This window comes from Euwallacea similis, chromosome 30, assembly GCF_039881205.1.
Source record: "Euwallacea similis isolate ESF13 chromosome 30, ESF131.1, whole genome shotgun sequence".
In the NCBI taxonomy this organism is placed as follows: Eukaryota; Metazoa; Arthropoda; class Insecta; order Coleoptera; family Curculionidae; genus Euwallacea; species Euwallacea similis.
In genome coordinates, this window is record NC_089638.1 from 911,431 (window position 1) to 931,472 (window position 20,042).

The window sequence follows — 20,042 nt, forward strand, 5'->3', positions numbered from 1 at the left end:
CTGAAAGCAAATGGGAAGTTTTTATATTTTATCTTAACAACCGGAAACTCTTCAAGTTACACGACCATAGAAAAGGTATTTTTAGCCATTTGAGTTCCACGTGATGGGCGTATTTCCGTTGTCGATAGTCAAGTAGGTAGGTACTTTGTATTGATCGATTTGCGTTACGTGGATAAACCTCAGGTAAGTTTGAGCATTTTTTTCGAGGTAAAAAGATATTTTACCTTTCCTAATGATACCAACAAATCATCTGTGGAGAATTCCTGAAATTTGCAGACTATTTTACGTCACGGATGTTTCGGGTAGGTCCAATTGCCTTAAGTGGCAATTTGTTAGTGAAGAGCCTTAATGAAACCCTTTCTAAGAGTTGTTAAAATATTATGTAGCTACAAATCTCTTTATTCATAGGACTGCTAGAGACGCAAAACAGGACTCAATAGTAGGTGTATGTGAAAAAAAGGCAAATGTCTTAATATTTAGGATTCGATATATTGCGCAACAAGATGATAGTTATTTATATACATAAACATTTGATATCAAATTCCATAATAATAAATACAGGTTAACCACACACAATACTGATTTCTTGTAGTTTTGTCACAACTTAAGTTGATTTTAAAATAGTTTTCGCATTCTCCGTGACCAACTGGACCAGGCTTCCAGAAGTCGGCCTGTCCTCTCCTTTAGCCCATTTAACGAATAAATCTCCTATAAATTCTAGAGGCGTCCACGTAGAAAAATCAGCTTCGGGCATCCATTTTCGGTTCATTGGTGTATCTAAGGTGATGGGCAAAATTGCCAATACAGTGCTATTGTCGGGCAAGCCACTGTTTTTGCCGGCTAAAGACTTAGTAAGGTGGTGTACGGCTGCTTTAGCTACGCCTGAAATTCACTTTAATGATTATTTTTTACTGTGAAGTAATTTGAGTTGGCACCATATCCAATCATTCCAGGGGTAGGTTCTAGTGCTGCCTTCGCTCCGGTGAGCTGCAAAATCCCTTCTGCCTTGAGGTATTTCGAAGCTAGAGTTGCAGCTATAAGAGAGCTGTTTACACTCTGGTTCCACATGAGTTCTGACCTTTTGGTCAGCTCTGTTGAGGCGTTTCCTCCAGTCCAGCCTCCTTCACGGAACCTCACATCAATAGAAATTCATCGCTGCAGCTTTGTCTTACCTGCAACGCAGAATATGCCATCCAGCTGTTGCCTGTTTAAAGCATCTCCTACAGCTTTGCAAATGAAGGATTCCTGCTGTACCGGACTTTCTGTAGTGTTCACTGCCACGTTGACGTCAGCTTCGGGATTTTCCGCCAAGTCCACACTTACCACCCAAAAATTAGCAGCTTTCAGTTGAGTAATGCACTGTGATCCTAAAGCACCTCGTCCTCCATAAACTAGTACTCTTCCTGATGCCATTTTCTTTAACAAATATCGCCTTTTTCAATAAACATAAATATAAGTTAATAACAATGTGGTTTTAACGACTACTGGTGGTTGACTGAAAGCGAAAGTGAGTTAGATATGAGTGAATTATAAGCAGTTCAAGGAAGCTGGTCAACTGAAAATCCAAGTACGAGGTGCACCATGATACGGGGGAATTCCCATTTTTAGTGGCTTAAGATTTCGTCATGTGTTTAATTATATTATGCAGACTCGATAGGGTTTAAATTAAAGTTAATGATTCAATGATGTTATACACAGAATATCACGGAATCATTGGTAAAATTAGTATGCGGTATTAGAACGCCAAAAAAAAAATAAAGCGGTTGGGTCTTGCATTATATGGGTATAGGTGTTTTCTCTAATTTTATAAATTTTCACAACTTTTGAGTTTGGGCTTCAAATTGCATACAAGAGGGTTTTGCAGAACGACAAATTCATCTTCAATGTCTTCTAAGATACCTGATTGGTGTTCCCACAATAGTAGTATCTTCAGAAGATTGGACATGAACGGAGAACTTAAATTGGACAAGCACGGAAAACTTGAATTGCAAATATCTCAAAAACCGTTAGAGATACTAATTTTTAACTAAAACGGCCTGAGCTAACCTGAAAACTCAAGTACTCAAATGAATCTCTGAAGATAATTGCAGATTTAACGTTGAACTCATAAAATGTCCAATGATTTATGAGGGTGACAAGGGGTGGCAAGGGGCTCTATATTATGGAGTAATTCATCAGAACGCATCAAATTATATTTCTCAGATCTCCCTCGTAGACACAAAACAGCCTGTATCCTTTCTACATTTTTATACGAATCCAATCAGTATTAGTATATATTATTAAACCCATTGGAAAATAACAATGTCAAGGGTAACATAAATAGACCAGATAATTTGTATTTCTCGAAAGCGATGCGACATAATATGTGGAGTTTCAACATAATAAAGATTAAAATTCACCCAAGATTGTGTTTTGTAGACCTCTAATTTATTACTTGGTTGAGTTTAATATTGATGGTTCCTACATAAGGGAGTACAATAGTGACACTTAAAAAAAAAACAGTTTAAAACATAATACCGCATATGGTTAGAAGCCCCAAAGGGCTGAGTTTGATAAACGCACAAGAATCTTTCTCTGTCGTCTATAACACTTATTAAAGTATTAGACACGCCAGACATTTTCAATAAGTCAGTCACTAAAAGTCGTTAAGGAATATATCAGAAAGTTGATAAGTGTTTGTCAAATTTAATGGTAATGGCTGCCCATAAACGAAAACGATACTCGGAAACGAAGTCTGTGAAGTGAGTGGGTTTAAAATATTTCGGTTAAAATAAGCCTGCTGAGTAGTTTCGTATTAAGTGAAAAAAGCTAGGGGTTGAGAAGCATTTGATGTCAATACAATAATAACATTATTAGCTGGAAATGTTCGTTTATGTTATGCTCAAAGCTGTCAAGCTTAAAGGAAGCATACCTAGTTGAAACCGCACTCATGTTTCATCAATTCTATATTGCCAATAATCTGGGGCTAATCACATCGCGAACATGAAACATTTCAGAACTTCTATAATGATTTGACAAATATCTCATTTTCTAGTGTTATAAATTTTCAGACGTTCTCGCATTTTTGCTGAAAGCCGATATAATTAATAATTGAGACGTTGCAGATACGAAAGGCGAACTCAACAAATCACCTTTTGTTGAGTGCGCCCTTCGTATCCACAACGCCTCAATTCTTCTCATGTAAGAACAGAATTTAACCTTCATATATTTTTTTCCCAGAACTTTGTCCAATACTGGAAAACTTCAAAATTCATTTAACTTTAGAACTTTCCATCATCTTCAGACCTAAAACAATTTCCCCAGTTTTTGCTCTGGCCTCGGAAAGGCTTCAGAAAACAAAACAACCTATTGGGCATTAATGAAACTTTTGTGCTCGTCACCAACTTCCGACCAATTATGAAATTTTAATTCCCAAAAAATAATAAAACTAAACTGATTTGTCAGCCATGATTAATGGAATCCCGAAAAAACTAGCCAGAAAATCTATCTAATAATTCTAACCTAGTTCCGAACTGTCTGCGTGCATACTGCCGCATTGTGGGACGTTGGCTTTACGTTCATTTATATTCATTTCATTTAAATGGAAAATGTCAGTTTTTCCCCCGAGATTTTCCCACAAACTGAAAGTTCAGTCGTACTTTGGGAACGTCTTATTATGATGTTTTATATAGGACTTAAGGATTTGGCTTAATGTCTATATTGCAGCTTGGTGCCTAGGGCTTGATCACGATTAATGGAAGAAAATATTCCTACTTTTCCTAATTTTTCGAAGGAGACTTCACCCATTATTTTATAGCAAATTATTGAAATTTTGTCCGTAATAACTTTTAATACACATATAAAGACAACAATCAAAAATGTTATGCTTCGAATATGAAGTGTTTGCTGCCATTATTCTTCAGTTCTTCGGAATACTCTAGCGTTTCAAGGAATATCACGGATGTAAATTGGTTTCTGACAAATTTAACCTTGAGAGATTTGCACAATGTAATTAATACTCGGCTTCCAGCTAATAAATGTACATTAGATTAGATTTGCAAGGTTACAAACAAGGTAGGTTCTTGATATCCAATCAAATGATGTAAGCTTAGTTATGGATATAACGTAGAAGACGACATATTCGAGAGAGAACAAATAATCTTGTAGTAATTTGTGGATTATGCTCTTGAGAATTCTTAACTACAATCTTAGGACGCATATAAGCTACACATTGGCAATACATATAAATACATCTAAGGAAATATTGAAAAAGTTTTAGATTTCCAGCTAAAATTTTGATCTGATTTTTTAATGTAATTTTGGAGAGGTCTTTCACTCACTGATTTAGGGTCTTAATTAATATACTTCTTTTAAAAAAATTAATATACTTTGCTGTAAGTGTCTTTAAAGCTGTTCGAATAACTTGCGTCTTCATGAGACCATGTTTATAAATTTTACAAAACTATTTTCGCTACGTTTAAAACGTTAAAACTGAGATTTTTTCTTCTAATCTTGCATTTTTAAAGTTTACCTATGGAAAGCCTTAACATAATACGTTATGCGTTATAGGAGATTTTGACCTAATTTTCTCTAAGTCTTAAAAATCCGTTTTTTTCCCGTAAGACATTCCACACGTTACTCAATATTGTGAACTTAACTGTCGGAAGAAACAATTGCTTAATGGATCATCCTATAGCAATCTTGAACTATTTTTTATTACTTTCGACCTTTATAGGACCATATTTTCAAAAATTTTAATGGGATTTTTTTGGGATGCTAAAACTTACAATTTTCACATATAACTTTCATTTTATTATGCAACTTTTTAAATCTGCTACTAATTAAGGTTAACTTGTTAATGGGATGCCAAGCGATCGTAATTTTTTCCTGTTAATGACCGACAATAGCTATTCTGTAACCAATTAGGAAATGCTTAGTTCAATGTAACGAGTTAAGTTCTGCGTAACGAACAAAGTTTGGTCCCTCAATACAACACCAGTTACTGAAAATATAATTTCCTAACGAGTTTCATACAGATTTTTTTCTAATTTTGTTAAAATTATTATAAAATTATATACATTTGCATCAATTTGAACATATTCAGTTTGCGATCTGTCTCTAAAGCATTATTGCTCGCCCCATTTGTGAACAATAATGAAGGTACTTATTTTCGTTATGTAAACAGTTCCGAAATAAAATCTGTCCAGTCTCTAGATGCTATTAAAATACTGTAACTTTATATATCAAAATTAGAAAATGATATTTTTCTAGTAAAACAGGTCTAGAAAAACACGCCCATTACAGATAATGTTACATGGATTTCCATATAATAATCCTGCAACATGACTATTAAATGAACATTATCATAGGGATGAATATTTCACTAACATTTTTCATTAGGAGTGCAGAATTGTATATTGTGCAACTCAAGACTTCTACATAACTCGTAAAACATTTTGTCACGCGCTTTCAACTCATTTCAACAAACTGTTACTCGTGCATAAAGTAATTTTTGCATGCGTTTTAAAATATATTTTCTTTTTCCACGACTGCAAAAATTGTAAAAAATTTCGGACGTGTAATAAGTAATACTGTTCAGTATTTTATATACTCCGAAAATTAGGTCATATTTATTAAACATAATATTGTTAGAGCAAACGACTGGGGCAGGTAAAAACAGAGGAATAAAAGGGTTTATCGTTCTACCGGCTCAACATGAGATTTATTGCCTCGTTTTATATGTGTCAAATAATCTGGCGTGATTCTTTTGCAGATGTTTTCATGTTTCTAACAAAATTATGGAATCTTCTAGTCGAAGGATTTGTTCTATTGAAGGGGTTCATTGTTAAGTAGGGAGATAGTCTAAGACTAGTCGGCTATAGGAATGAAACGATAGTAATAAGCGTTATGAAAGTGTAACATAATTTTTGATTAGTGGACTATTAACTGGTAAATTGTAAGTTGAAAACGATATTAGGTTAAACGCAGTTTTACTGGAATTATTCGAACCTCGAAATCGCAACAATATTTTACCAACGTATCATTCAATTAGAAACAATAATTCATGAATTTTTAACCTATTTTTAATAAAACACGTTAAATGTTTAAGATGCACCTATACTCTACACTTCAACACGTTCCGGCAAAAAGATCAACACAATTTGAAATTTTAACTTTATTTTATATTAGGTGTATGAAATTGGCAACGTCGCCGCCACTACACCCAGCAGCAGCAGCTGATTCTTACTCTTAACCTTCTAAAACATCACAATTTATAGGATATTTACCTGAAATTGATGAATTAAACTATTGGAACTGATTTTCGTATTAAACCTTATTTCCTATTTTTGAAATGTGGCTTTTTCTCTCGTTTAACTTTGTGCAGAAACTTCAGGAATTTATGAGAAATCACGGAACTGTTTTGACATTCACGTAAACTGGGCTTCAAGACAAAACGCGATCGATCAGATTTTCATTGTGCGCTTGCTTAAATGCTTGTTGATTCTTGCACTGTTGCCAAAGTGCTACCACAACATGAATATTACTAGTTAAAACGAGTAATTTGAAAAGTAAAAAAGTTTAGTTCAGGTTCATTCATGTACGAAAGCACTATTTATAGTCTAACTTCGTTAAGACTTAAGGATTATGCAATAAAGCTAGGAGTAAGAAACAAATCTGCATTCGTAGTTCTTTGCAAAATAGGAAATACTGAAAGAAGATTAATGATAATGAAGTTAATGATTAACGATAATGAAAGTAAGTCCCCAGTCTGACCTCGTTGGACAGGATTCCTTAGTCGAATCTCGGCGATCGGGATTACCCGGTTGAAACTGGTGGCCGGGGTTCCCCAGTTGAATTTTGGCAGCCGGATTTTCCAGACAGATTTCGATAGCCGGACTGCACTGGTGGCTTTGGTGGCTACTTCATTTATGTACACATTCTACCAACTGATTGCAGAAGTGTGTTAGTGAGGCTATTTTCATTAACAAACCTTGGTGGAAAATATGCGTTGTTTTCGCTGTTAGCTTCTGATTCTTTATTAGCAATGTTATGAAGGCATAGAATTGCTTTTACAAAACCAGTAGCATTGTCGCCATTTGAATTTATGGTTTTGAGGTAATCTGCACCTACTAAAATTCCAAGTAAATTTTCAGTCATTCTTCTTACACGAAACAACCAAGAATTGATAACTCGTCGAGTTAATCCTGGTTACGGTGTTAGAATATACGATTTAAGTAGAAGTTCGTCATTCGCCACAAAAGTAAGAGGATGTATTACTAAACTATTAGTTAGCGGTTTAGGATTAGTAACTGCCATTTGCTTAGCGTCGAACATGTTACCCATCCCGTTTGACCAATTAATGATTCAGTATATGCCCCTCCATCGCTTTTACTTCCATGTACTCCTATATCCACCATGCAAAATTATATTTAGCAACGAAGCTTATCATTAATATTATACTTAAGGTTTTCTTGTGGTTAAAACACGACTGCCGCTATTTGAGGGTTCTTAAATATGTTCACTTTGGATGTAAAAGTTTATTAAACAATTTAAAAGTTTTCAAACTCACTGTTCTCCTCTGAAGTTTCCAGTAGTTTAGAAGCATATCAGAAGAACGTGTGTACATATAATAGGTGTACAAAAAGAAACTGAGCAATGAAGTTATATGCAATAAAAAAACATACTTAGACACGTTCAATTCGTCTGCAATTGTAAGCAGGTATTGTTTATTTATGACTTTTTATATGATAAAAGTTTCAGTTGTTTAGGAGCTGTAGTTCAGTGCACAAAACGTAAATAGAGACATGGATATTTCCAAGCAATATTTGAGAATATCAATGTTGTTCTGTTTTAAACTGAACAAAAATGCTGCTGAAACAACAGAAATGGTTAATTCGGCTTGGGGAGATAATTCTGTTGGTGCATCAACTGTTAGGAGATGGTTTAAGAAGTTTCGTGAGGAAAATTTTTGTCTTGAGGACGATCCACGTGCGGGTGTCGAAAAAAAGTTTCAAGACGAAGAACTGCAAACTTTACTGGATGAAAATCCATGCCAAACTGAAAAACAACTTGCAGAGCAGTTAGGAGTAACTCAACAAGCAGTTTCAGTTCGATTGCATGGAATGGGAAAAATTCAAAAAGCAGGAAAATGGGTTCCTCATGAGCTAACCGAAGACAATAAAAATCGAAGAGTTGACATCTGTATGAACTTGCTTTCTCGGTATAAAAGGAAGAATTTTCTGCATAATATTATTACGGGAGATGAAAAGTGGATTTTGTATGACAATCCTAAGCGCAGAAAAACATGGGTTGACCCAGGCCAGCCATCCACATCAGTTGCAAAACCAAACATTCATGCCAAGAAAATCTTACTGTGTGTCTGGTGGGATTGTAAAGGAGTCATTTACTATGAGCTTCTGGAACCCGGTCAAACTGTTACAGCTGACCGGTATCAGGCCCAAATGATCAAATTAAGCGATGCTCTGGAGGAAAAAATACCATTTACGGGCCAAGGAAGTCGGAAAGTGATATTGCTGCATGATAATGCTCGTCCGCATACAGCTAAACCGACCCAGGAACTCATCTTCTCGTTAGGCTGGGAAATACTCCAGCATGCGGCGTACTCTCCAGACTTGGCTCCTTCCGACTTCCACTTGTTCAGATCCATGCAGTCTCATTTAGCTGACCAACGATTCTTGAATGTTGAAGATATTCGAAAATGGCTCGATAACTATTTTTCGACGAAACCACTAAGCTTTTATCACGAGGGCATCCATCGTCTACCCAGTAAATGGCAAAAGACCATAGACAGTTATGGAAATTATTTTGATTACTAATATTTTCAATAACTATGTTTTTAATGAAGCTTAATTTCGCCAAAAAATGCTCAGTTTCTTTTTGTACACCTATTATATAAAAGAAGATCCTGTTAATATTCTATAGGATTATAATTAATCGGTGTTCGGGTCCCATTCATTCTAAATTTTTTTTAATTGTAAAAATGGCGTTATTAATTGAAATAACGTATCGAAGGATGCAACAGACAATTTGGTATATTTAAATAATTTGTAATTTGTTTCGTGGGCAAAACGTCCAATTGGTAAAACAGTGCTATATCCAAACAATTCTCTGAAATATCAAATAAGTATACATTATGAAAACCGTATTAAACTTATTTTTAGGAAACTCTGAAACCGCCTTTTAGCAATAAAATCTTTTTGACTGTCGAATTTCTAAAAAAATTAAAAAAAGAAAAAATGCAGAATTCAACAATTCATCTTTGAATAAAAGCGCGCTAAACGATTTTTAACATAATAATTGTCATTCATTCTATTGTTCTACTAAACCTTTTTGGCCATTTTTTAAACCCTCACTTTCAAACGCAGACCTTTTCAAGTTTAATGAATGAAAAAATTTAATAACAATTATTTTTATACACCACACCATTCTTCTGTCAACCGAATATAACGCCAAAAAAATAACAAATGCTTGTTGCTAAAAGCAATTTAAATTCATATAAGCACATTCACAACGCAGATTTGTCACAAAATCGTCGAATAGATTGTGTTTAAATTTTATCGGTATAAACCTATTTTTCTATATTGCTCCAATCAAATGGCAATATAAATCTCAAAAATATGGGATTTGTATGTGCTTTATGACGCATCCCAATCCTGTTGAAATTGATTTATCTGGTAAGTAGGTATTATTTAACACAGAACGTTATAGAAAGTGCTGACAAAAACGTGTAAAGGAATATGGGTGTTTTTTAGTATCACTTGACCCATTTGGGTTTTATTGTCTTTGACACAGTGATTTTGACATCATTAAATTGTAATCTAGATTTTACGCACAATATTCATTAAGGTGTTAAAAAATTCTCTATTTACACAGGTATCTTCAGTTGTGTGTTTTGGTTTCAGTAGTAAATTGACGAGGAGTTTATGACTTTTGTTGATTAATTTACTTCCTAATACGGAATTTCTTTTAGAGTGAATTATATTTTAACTACAAGAAATCTATTTTCTCAGTTCTTTACTTTAAGCAAACAACCCTCACCTCAAGGCGAGAAGCTGCAATTCCCAAAGAGCTCGTCGTTGCTTAAACATAAGCAACGGATGCATCTCGCATAAAAATTTCATAGAGATTTTTATTTTGTTTTTGGGGCCACACCTGCCCTGAATGGGGCACCGATTCAAATGGGGCCTCGAATGCCGCTTTTCGCAAGTGAGGGTGGAATGACTGTTTGCTTCTCGTGGCTTTGGAGAAAAACGGATATGCAGGTTATGAAATGGCAGGGGTGGTACCATGAAACCAGGTTGGTGTGTACATTTAAGGGAAGTGGTAAACATAGATTTAAATTACAGATAGAAAGTGTGGTATTTCCATTTATCTTAATATAGCCGTCTGCCTGAAAATGTATTTTGTAAAACGGATTCATTACATTTACTACAAAATAACATAACTTCTAATTGATTCGCTATGATGTTGCTCCAATTTTCAATCACTATTTTTCTCATTATACATTCTTCATCGTTCATTTTATTAACATTTTTGTCAAACTGTGTTCTGTGTAGCGGCTGGACATTCCGGTTAAATTCCGGTAGTTACGGGGATATAGAATATTTTACTCAAACTTCAAGAAATGAAACCATTTAAATGTTTGCTTTATAGACAACCAAAAGATCAATTGCAAATTATTTAGGAAGCTGATATGGCGACTATTTAATATTAAAACTAGAATGGTAGCACATTGGAAATCATCTCAGATTTGACTATTTTAAAAATGAATTTCAATTTATCCCATTGCAGTAGTTTGGAATACAAAACAATCATACTCTATCATCACGACTCTAGAGTGATAGCTCAAGAATTTCAAATGTCGCTTTATTCAGCGAACCTTGCTGATCTGATGATATCTGTCTTACAGATTGACTTATCACTCTTAAGACATTTTTGGAAAGATTTTCTGTTACTTTATTCTTTTTTTCTAGCCCATATTGAGAATATTCCGCCTATACCATCAAACGCTAAATTCTTAAATCTGGAGATAAGAGCGGTCCCTGAAAATTGCTATCATTGAAAATCACCCTCCATATGACGACCTCCAAAGATTAGAGTACGTGTCCGCCTCCGTCTCAACAGGTGGTCAATAAATAAAATGAAAATAATTATTTTTATCGAGACTTGATAATCTACGGATTTATAGCTATATTTTTATTTTTTATTTAGGTCTTTCTCTAACAGATCAACATCCTTTAAGCGCCCTCCTTGTAACATTTGGACCACTGCAGTCTAGCTTTCTATACCTATTGTGTATGCCTTACAGCATCGCATCGTTGGCTGCTTCCGGCCAAAAACTTTCTACTTCTTCTTCCTCTTTTTTAAATCTTTGTTTCTCGATTTTTCTTACTGGCTTACGTGTTAGCGCGATTGAATGAGCTAATCCTCAGTAATACAGACCTAGATTCATTAGACCTAACATGCCCTAGCAATACGAATAAGGTCTTCTACTCATTTATTAATCACCTGTTGAGAACTTCATCTAAAGGAGCTGAAAAAAACTGTAATAGTTATGTTGTATAACAATTTATTTTTTATTTTCAAGCAGGTCTTTATGAAATATTCAACTGAGGTAATTAGGATTGTTTTGCTCCATACGGTATAGCATTACTGACTAACCCGAGAGTTCGTTTATTTTTTCATGTTAAGGATAACTAATTTATCATATAGATATTTTTTTACTTTTCAGTTAGCCTTACAACTTTCTCACTTTTATCACTCTTGAGGCAAAATTGATTAAGTACAATGATAAAACTGTACAAACCAGGAGCAACAAATAAAGCTTACGTGGTACCTCACCAATTGTTCCTTCATTCAAAGCATATACACAAATATAGGTATTTTATTTTAATGTAAACCCTCTTTGAGATGGGGGGACGAGGTCTGCTGCACTTTTTCAGCCGTACCGGAACTTTTTTATGAAACATTTTATTTTCAATATAGAAGCGGAAATATGAGATTTTCGTGTTTTACGGAAGAAGGTTGTGATTTTACGCATTCAATAAGCCCGGAGCCATAAGAGGCACCCCATCAGCAGTCTGTAACTGTTTGAATTTCTATCATAAGAGTATAAAGAGGGAAATTTTTTCCTAGAAAAGAACCACATTTTGCTCTATGTCCCACACAAGTAATAAAAAGAGTATCGTGGCTATTAATCGTGAGAAATCGGTAACTAAACCCGCCCCATAAATAAATCTGGTCCATGACCGTATTTTCGATGGCAATTTTTCCCGGTCCATTAAAGTCTATGATAAACAATTACGATACCATCCCCTCTGGTGTCACACCCCTTTCTTGTTTTATCTTCCTTTTCCCAAGCGGAACAGTGAAATGTGGCCAAAAGGGCTTTAGATGGCACGCGCCTCTTGTGATCGTGTGATTGAATCACTATGATGGTAATACCGTGTCTTCTTGTACAGATGGATGAGTATGAACGTTTTATTACAAGCAGGACCGTCGGTAGTAAAATTGTTATGTTTATAGTTGTGTTTTATGGATAGTAAAAGTTTGATCAGATTTGCAGAGAAATGTCTACTGGAATATTGGAAATATACGGAATTTAATTTATAGCTCTTATTCGGAAGCTGAAGGCATGCTGCAGCAAATTCACAAATGGTTTTGAGGGTTGTAAAAATATAGTTTTGTTGACGCAATTCGGGTCTGGCTTATAGAATTATTTCATAAGATTAATTTAAGTGAATAACCAATCCTGAGTGGTGGATACCACAGAAGTGTTATTTACCACTTAAATTCGAGCGGTCTGGCCATTTATGATCTCAAGATGGTGACGCCATAAATTAGCCTTTTCGAAGTCATTAATTCGGCGCTTCTGAGTATTGACTGACCGCGGCATTTGCCTTATTTTTGCCCCAGAATTGTTTTTTCGGTGATTTCGTTGTTTCATAATATGTCAAGTTCCATTAAGTATTGGATAGGTTTATAAAACCATTCGATTTGGTTTTGTGAATTACCCCATTACATGGAACATATGATACATGATCATTTGAAATGTATTAAAAATTGTTATTAATTACAGTCCCAAGGGATTTAAAGATTTTTAAATGTATTAATTATTCTGTATTCATGAAAAGCTCAATGGGCGTCTAAAATAGAAAATCAATAACACTCAACACTGTTACAACAATCCCCTCACTGAATTTGTATTTATCCCAACCATATTCGTGTTAAAGCTCGGAATTCAAAAGCTCCAGGCTTAGATTGCGATAATTATTGCAGATCGCCTGCAGGGCAAATCAAAGTGGGATAAAATAGTAAACCCTGTAATAGTTGCAAATCCATATGTCAGAATATAAGTGAGGTAATGGATTAAATCTCATTTGTGCATGATCCTCATTTAGTGATAGTGAGCACAAACATACATGTATAAAATTTAGCCGTTTCTGGACATTACTAAAGTTTTTTGGTTATACAGGGTATGTCAAGAAGCATTTTAGCTGCCAGATTTTAGATAGGACATCTTGTACACTTGTTCAGTGGGTACCTGTGGCACACTAAACATTACTGGGTATTTGTTATTATGAAATTAATCACCACATATCCAAATTAATAGATAAATGCAGTAATTTCATAAATTGATTTAACTGAAAATTTGGCAGATATTTGCCTTGCAATAGAATCTTACGCTGAGTGAAAAAAATACACTGACATTCCGAATTGAACTAATATTGGCCATAGTGGTTTTAACCATCGGTTTTTTTTGGATATTTTTTATTCTGGACAAAAAGGCATTTCAGTCACTGACGCAGTTCAAAATGACCTAATATGTATTATGAAAATTGAACAAAAAGTTGAATGAATGAACTTAAGATTCACTCAAACTACGGAAAACTCCCAGTTTAAAAACCAAAAAAAAGTTTTAGAAAAATAAGTGGGAAATCCGGAGGCAAACAATTTCTCAGGATAATTACATTATGGATATTCAATAAAAGCTGTGAGGCTAGGTGAAATAATTAATTTCCAAGCTGCGAACTGAAAATAGTCCTCTAAAGACGCATTTCAGCTTTAACGAGCTTGCAGTTTTAATGCCTTCAATAACTGGAAAATATCAAGGTAGGTATGGAAATCCGGGAATAAAAATGTTTACGATCGGTCATTTAATAAAATATATGATTTGATACATAAAAATGTCGATTTGCAGGTGAAAAAGTGGAAAATAAACAATATAACATAAAGTTACGTCGCAAAAATATTTAAGGTATAATGCACAAATATCATCTTAATTTTGGATACTGGCTGTAAATCGATTTCATCACATTTGACTACTGTAATGGTTAAGCAGAAAGTAAAACTGTTTTTTTTTTCAGACCTGTTGATACACCGACTAAAATTTGAGCCATTTTATTATGAATATCCTTGGGAGAAAGCATATGAGTGAACTAAATGTATATGAGCGGAAAGGCACGTGACCAATATCGGTACTTCTGGTTAAACTCTTTGAAGATAAAGATAGCTCCATTGAAAATTTTTAATTTGAAAAATAAAGTAATCATGAGTTATGATGGGCTCAGTACAATATCTTCTGGACCCTACCAGTTAAATGAACATGTATCTATAATATGAAATGAAACACGACTGAAATTTAACATACAATATAACGGCATCGTTTCATTGAAGCCATGTTTTCTCGCCGTGGAACACGAAAAAAAATTACCCGTGACATTGTATTCGTAATTCGACATGTCATTTTTTTGAATATATGATTAGCCATGCATAATTTCTATAGCCAGAAAATACGGATTGGAGTGATATGTGCGTCATGCATAATACAATGCATCGGGAGACCATTTAGAAAGTGCGCTTCGCACGGCTGGAAATTTTGCTCTCTCATCGATTTTATTTAATATTCAGTAGTCGCATCTGCATTGTATCCCATTATCTAACAATAAACAAAGCCCAAAATTCTCGAGAGGCCAAATAAGTGGCCCCATATAATTTGTGTGACTATAAATCCTCCTTTTGTCAGGGAATTTTGGTTCGGAGGCGTGGTACGTCTCTTTATATCGTTTCCTGTCCTTCGTACATTCAAGATTTATACACACGTGTTTTTCGGTTTTAGGTATCTGAATTGAGGACCGACATTTTTGCTCTTCTCCGCCTACTTACTTTCAAGCGAAGGCGTAAGGCGTACGAGGAAAAATGGTATTTATTGCGCAAGGTATGAGGGTTTAAGATGAATGGTTCTAATGTCTGATGAATTCTAATATTAATTTAGCACAGATGCCATCACAAAAAGTAAAAAATTATGAAATTTTCTTCACCTTTGGGCAGCATTAGGTTCCGATCCCTTTGAAAATCACAAAACCGTACATATACTTTTAAACCTGAAATTTCAATTATAAACGTCTTCTAAAAGAAATTGTTTTAAGAAATTCCAAAACTCACTCAAAGCCCTTATAAGATTGCAAAAAAACTTAAAGGCACCTCCGCAGCAAATAATACGATCTCACCCCCTCATCTGAGAACATCCCCAAATAGTTCTCATCAAGAGACAGACATCCCCTTGACGATCTTCTTGTGTACACGCCGGCAACAATTAGCGATTTGCTGGTATCAGCGGCCCTTATTTGAGTGTACTCCAAGGGATTAAGCGGCTTTCTAAGGGATGCGTGTCAACACAGACAGACCGTTTGTTAAGGGAATTGAGAACAGTTTTCGCACAAACGAGCATTTCGTAACGAATCCTGACAATTTATTGCAGCATTCGGCAGTTTTTATTTTAGAGATTTGTGGGCATCGTGAAGAGCTTCTGAAGAATTTTTGTCTAGTGTAGCAGGTTGAGATTAACCAGTGCCAATTTAATACGTTGGATTTCATTGACTCATAGGTTTTTAGAGATAAATCAGTGTTATCTAGTGCGCATATAAATTTGTCTAAATTTTATGTGCATGCAGGAATGTGTATTTCTCTTGTATTTGAAATACAGTGATACTATAAATAGCTAAATGTTCGTAAAAATATCCACTATTAAAATTACCGGTAAAATAATATCGGTCTTCGGCGACAGATACTATAATAGATTAAGTATTTATTACACTTATGCGGCATCGGTCTCTGATCAACAATCGTTATCCTTTATACACCGACCCGTTAGTTATTGTTTGAACCAGGCTGACTTATACTTATGGTTTGGATCAAAATGAGTTGTTCTGTCACGGAAACTTGATTTTATACTCTTACAGTAGCTTTGTTCCAGCATGATAGGATACCTATTCCGGATCATTAGAACTAGTTAGAAATACTTGCAAAAAGTCCTGACGGGTACACTGTGCATATTTCTGCTTATTGCTGAATTTATCTTCCTGTTGGAAGAGACCTAATATTTGATTTAGCGTTAAGTTGATCATACCGGCTCGTGCCACATCGGTCCTCCAAGACTAATACAGAGCCAAACTTTAGCTCTTTCACTAAAGTAAATCACACCTGAAAATATTATTTCGTCTAATATTTTGAACGAAATTTTATTGATGCCGCTTAATAGAAAATTACCGATTGTCCTCCAGCAACTAACTCTACTAACGTTATCAGCCCTCAAAAATCTATAACGCACTTCATAAAAAAATCCAACTTAGCAGTCAACACACTAAAGAACATATGGAAAAAAATGACATAAACAATAGAGTTAACTCACCTATACTACATTTTTGAGGGCCTATATTCCCGAAAACCAAAATTCATATGGTAAACAAATTTTGTAAGGTTGTTTCTTATAGAGTCAGAATCGGACATTGATTTTCAATAAAACTTATTTTTTCAAGGATATAAAGAGTAATAAAAAATTCATTGCAAAATGAATATATTTCAATTTACATTTAGTAGCTAAGATAAATTTAGAACTTTCTTTCTTATGACATTTAGTTGCCTTGATTGCTGGTTTTTCGGTTTACAAAAAATATAACAAGGAACTGTTCCATTTCCTGTTACTTATAGCGGGATCTCAGGTGCATTAATTTTAAGACCCTCGTTGTAATTCCATATTTTAAAAGCTACAGTCGTCATCTCGGGAAGTTTTTGCGATTTTTTGTCTTTTTGGCCCATGAAAGCAGGTGTTGGACGTTTACAGAAAAATTGCACTTCGTCAGAAGTTATCCTGTATCGTTCAACAAGCTGAACCCCTGTTCTATATTTTCGGTAAAGTAACTTATTGAAAGCTCTGTTCCCCACTGTTATTTTTTCTGTTCCAGGCTAAAACTCCTACTTACAATGTACAGGGGGATGAATTTAATCCGAACATAATACAGTTGCTTAGTTACTTGGTGGAAACTATTAAGCTGGAACTTGAACGAGGGGGAATCAAACCCTCGTTATGGAAAAATAATGAGATTCGTGCCTTAATAAGCCCAGGCTAGCTCATCCAGAAGAAGCGTATCCATATCAACTGAGCTTCAAACCGATTTTCCAGCAGGTGAATGAATTTTCCTAGTACTCTCCACTCGATGTCAATTTTCCACATTTCAGAACATTGATTAAGATGCAGATGTCAAGGAAATTAAGTTTCTCGAAGTGTAGGGTCGCATGTATACCATGAATAAGCAACTGCTTAATTTTGCATCAGACATTCATGGCTGGTCAAAGCCAAGGCATCTAAGGAAAAGTCCATTAATTGGTCGCAGTGGGGCGGAATTTTAAATGAGACAGAAGTGATATAGATTGCCTCAAAGTGCTCGCAGTAATTTGGAAGTTTAATATCGTGGCGTTTGGTTAAACTCGATAATTTCGGAGCTCAATTTGGTTTTGCGGTTTGGGGACTTGAGAATAAAGCGGCAGTTTGTGAGCGACACATCTGAATTATGCTAGGAGGAAATATATTAATGTAAAAAATTAATGTATTTCTTCTTGAATGTTCAGTTTGTTAAATCAATTTTTGGAGTTCTTTGTACTGTCATTAAATAGGTCCTTCTACGCCACAAGTCAACCAACAAATTTTACTATCGATACATGGTACTTAGGTGATTATTTCGGTTTTCATCTATTTTTGGAAGTACTTTCTGGTATCAGGAATTAGGACCTCGCTGTGTCAAAGTTTTTGGACTCAATAAAAATTCAATTTTTTTCCATTTATACGCAACACTTGGTCAATAATTCATACCAAAATTTAGTACTAAGATTAGTTTAATAAATATCGAAAACAAGTTGATTTCCTTCCATTTACTCGCCACTCTCAAATCCGGCAATAAAATTTTTATTACCCTTTATAAATCACTAGCTGCGTGATCAACGACAACGAAAGGGGTAATTTGTCTTTGATTAAACCAACTCTATGAAATGTCACCTCAATATAACAGTGCGCCTTATTCCATCTGTGCCTTCTGATAACATCGCCCCATCAATCATGTTTCCGAAGGGAAAAGCCTTTCTGCTAAATAAATTTCAATTTTCAGATTTTGGTTCTAACAATGAGCAAAAATTGAAGACTTTTCCTTATTTTGTATTTAATCGATAATAATAAATTATCTATGTAAAATAGTGTTTTATTCCCATTCCCTACAATGATCATGGTCATCGACGTGCCCAAATGGTACATGTGTTTCTTGCACAACTGTGTTGTGTGAACGTTTCAAGTGTTACATCTTCTATCGCGGCTCATCTAGATTGCTGATGGCACCAGATAACCATCTCTTTTATTATGCTACGTTACAGCACCATTACGCTTTAAACGGCCATTAGTCATTTTAATAGGTCGTTGTACAACTAGAGAGGAATTTTGATGATGAGGTTATAGGTTAAAAAGTTGTTTTCTTATTGAAGACAGGCTGTTTAGGTTTGCTGATAACTATAGTGGGGACGTAAACTAAAATGAAGCAACAACCTATCCAGCGGTTTTTCGTATGATTTTTAACACATGACATGGACAATCGGTGTTCAAATGGTAAAATTGGTTTCTGGTTACAATTTATCAAATCAATACCTAGATATGGTTAATCCATTAAGTCGATAATATGTCCTTTTCACATGGTTTCAATCTTCTTGTTTCTTTACACTGTTTTTTGCACATTCTTTTTGTCACAGCGTGAAGTACCTCTATGTTACGCCTATGTACGCAACAGTACTTTTTATAATATAGCTGACACGACTGGACCTCGATACGATAACCCTCGAAATCTCTGTTGTTGAATTACCAAAAATCACGAAAAATATGTCACAAGACTGTAGCACATATTTTGTTTATGTCACACTGGTGTTACGCACAGGCATATTATATGAAAATTAACGAAGTGTAACGTTGGGTTGTTAGCAGATATAGCAAAAAATGGCGTGGGAGCGAACGCGTTAAACTACTGATTTGATTTTAAAATCTGGTTAAATTTCATTAGTAACAAAATTGTTCTGTATTTTTGTATCTATGTTTCACAAGGCTGAGTTTTTAAATCATGGCTTAAGGTGTATCCGGCTAAACCCGTCGCTCATATATTACGAAAACACATAAGAAATTTGCTTGCCAGATTACTGTTATTGTGACAACAGGACATTTTTTATGACCGTCAAAATTTGCGAGAGTCAGATTTAGGTGAACCGAGGTTAAGGTATGTTTCAACAACTCTGCCTTATGTATATGTAAACAAGATTGAATAACAGAGACTAGGCTAGAATATTTTCTTCTACAACCATGTAAAAAAGACAACTTTTATCATAGTTTACCTCAAACGAAAGCATAGTTTTCATCTCTAGAGAAAAAATATCCCATCTACGTCAACTTCCGTCTCTAGGACCTTTAACTTCCGTTAACTTTAGCGTTTAGAGATGAACGTTTGACAATGACTAGTGAATGTAGTCCGGCATTCATAAGAATATTGTTGAAGGCCATTTTGTTAATCTTGTGTATATTTGGCTGCCATTAATAAAATTGTGTACTGTTATTAATAATAATTTAAAATGTTTAATAATTTAGTTGCCGCTTGTATTATATATGGTCGTAGAAAAAATATAGGGATATATATTCTTAGTTAATCTTCTTCTATAATCTAAATAATCTTGTTAATACA

The 20,042-nt window shown here is 34.7% G+C and overlaps 1 protein-coding gene across 2 annotated transcripts; it reads right to left on the reverse strand.

Annotated features, from left to right (window-relative positions):
- Positions 1-476: 476 nt before the first annotated feature.
- On the reverse strand, positions 477-6,441 carry Dhpr (dihydropteridine reductase). 2 transcript variants are annotated; one of them, XM_066403607.1, is made up of 4 exons: positions 6,267-6,441; positions 1,173-1,416; positions 936-1,121; positions 477-882 (listed from the first exon to the last, which is right to left on the reverse strand). In XM_066403607.1, exons 2-4 carry the CDS (start codon positions 1,411-1,413, stop codon positions 605-607), a joined length of 705 nt encoding a protein of 234 aa, XP_066259704.1. In that variant the 5' UTR covers positions 1,414-1,416; positions 6,267-6,441; the 3' UTR covers positions 477-604. The 2 variants fall into 2 exon arrangements, with proteins under 2 accessions (XP_066259704.1, XP_066259705.1); XM_066403608.1 differs by having other exon boundaries at positions 1,173-1,432.
- Between the last annotated feature and the right edge of the window lie 13,601 nt (positions 6,442-20,042).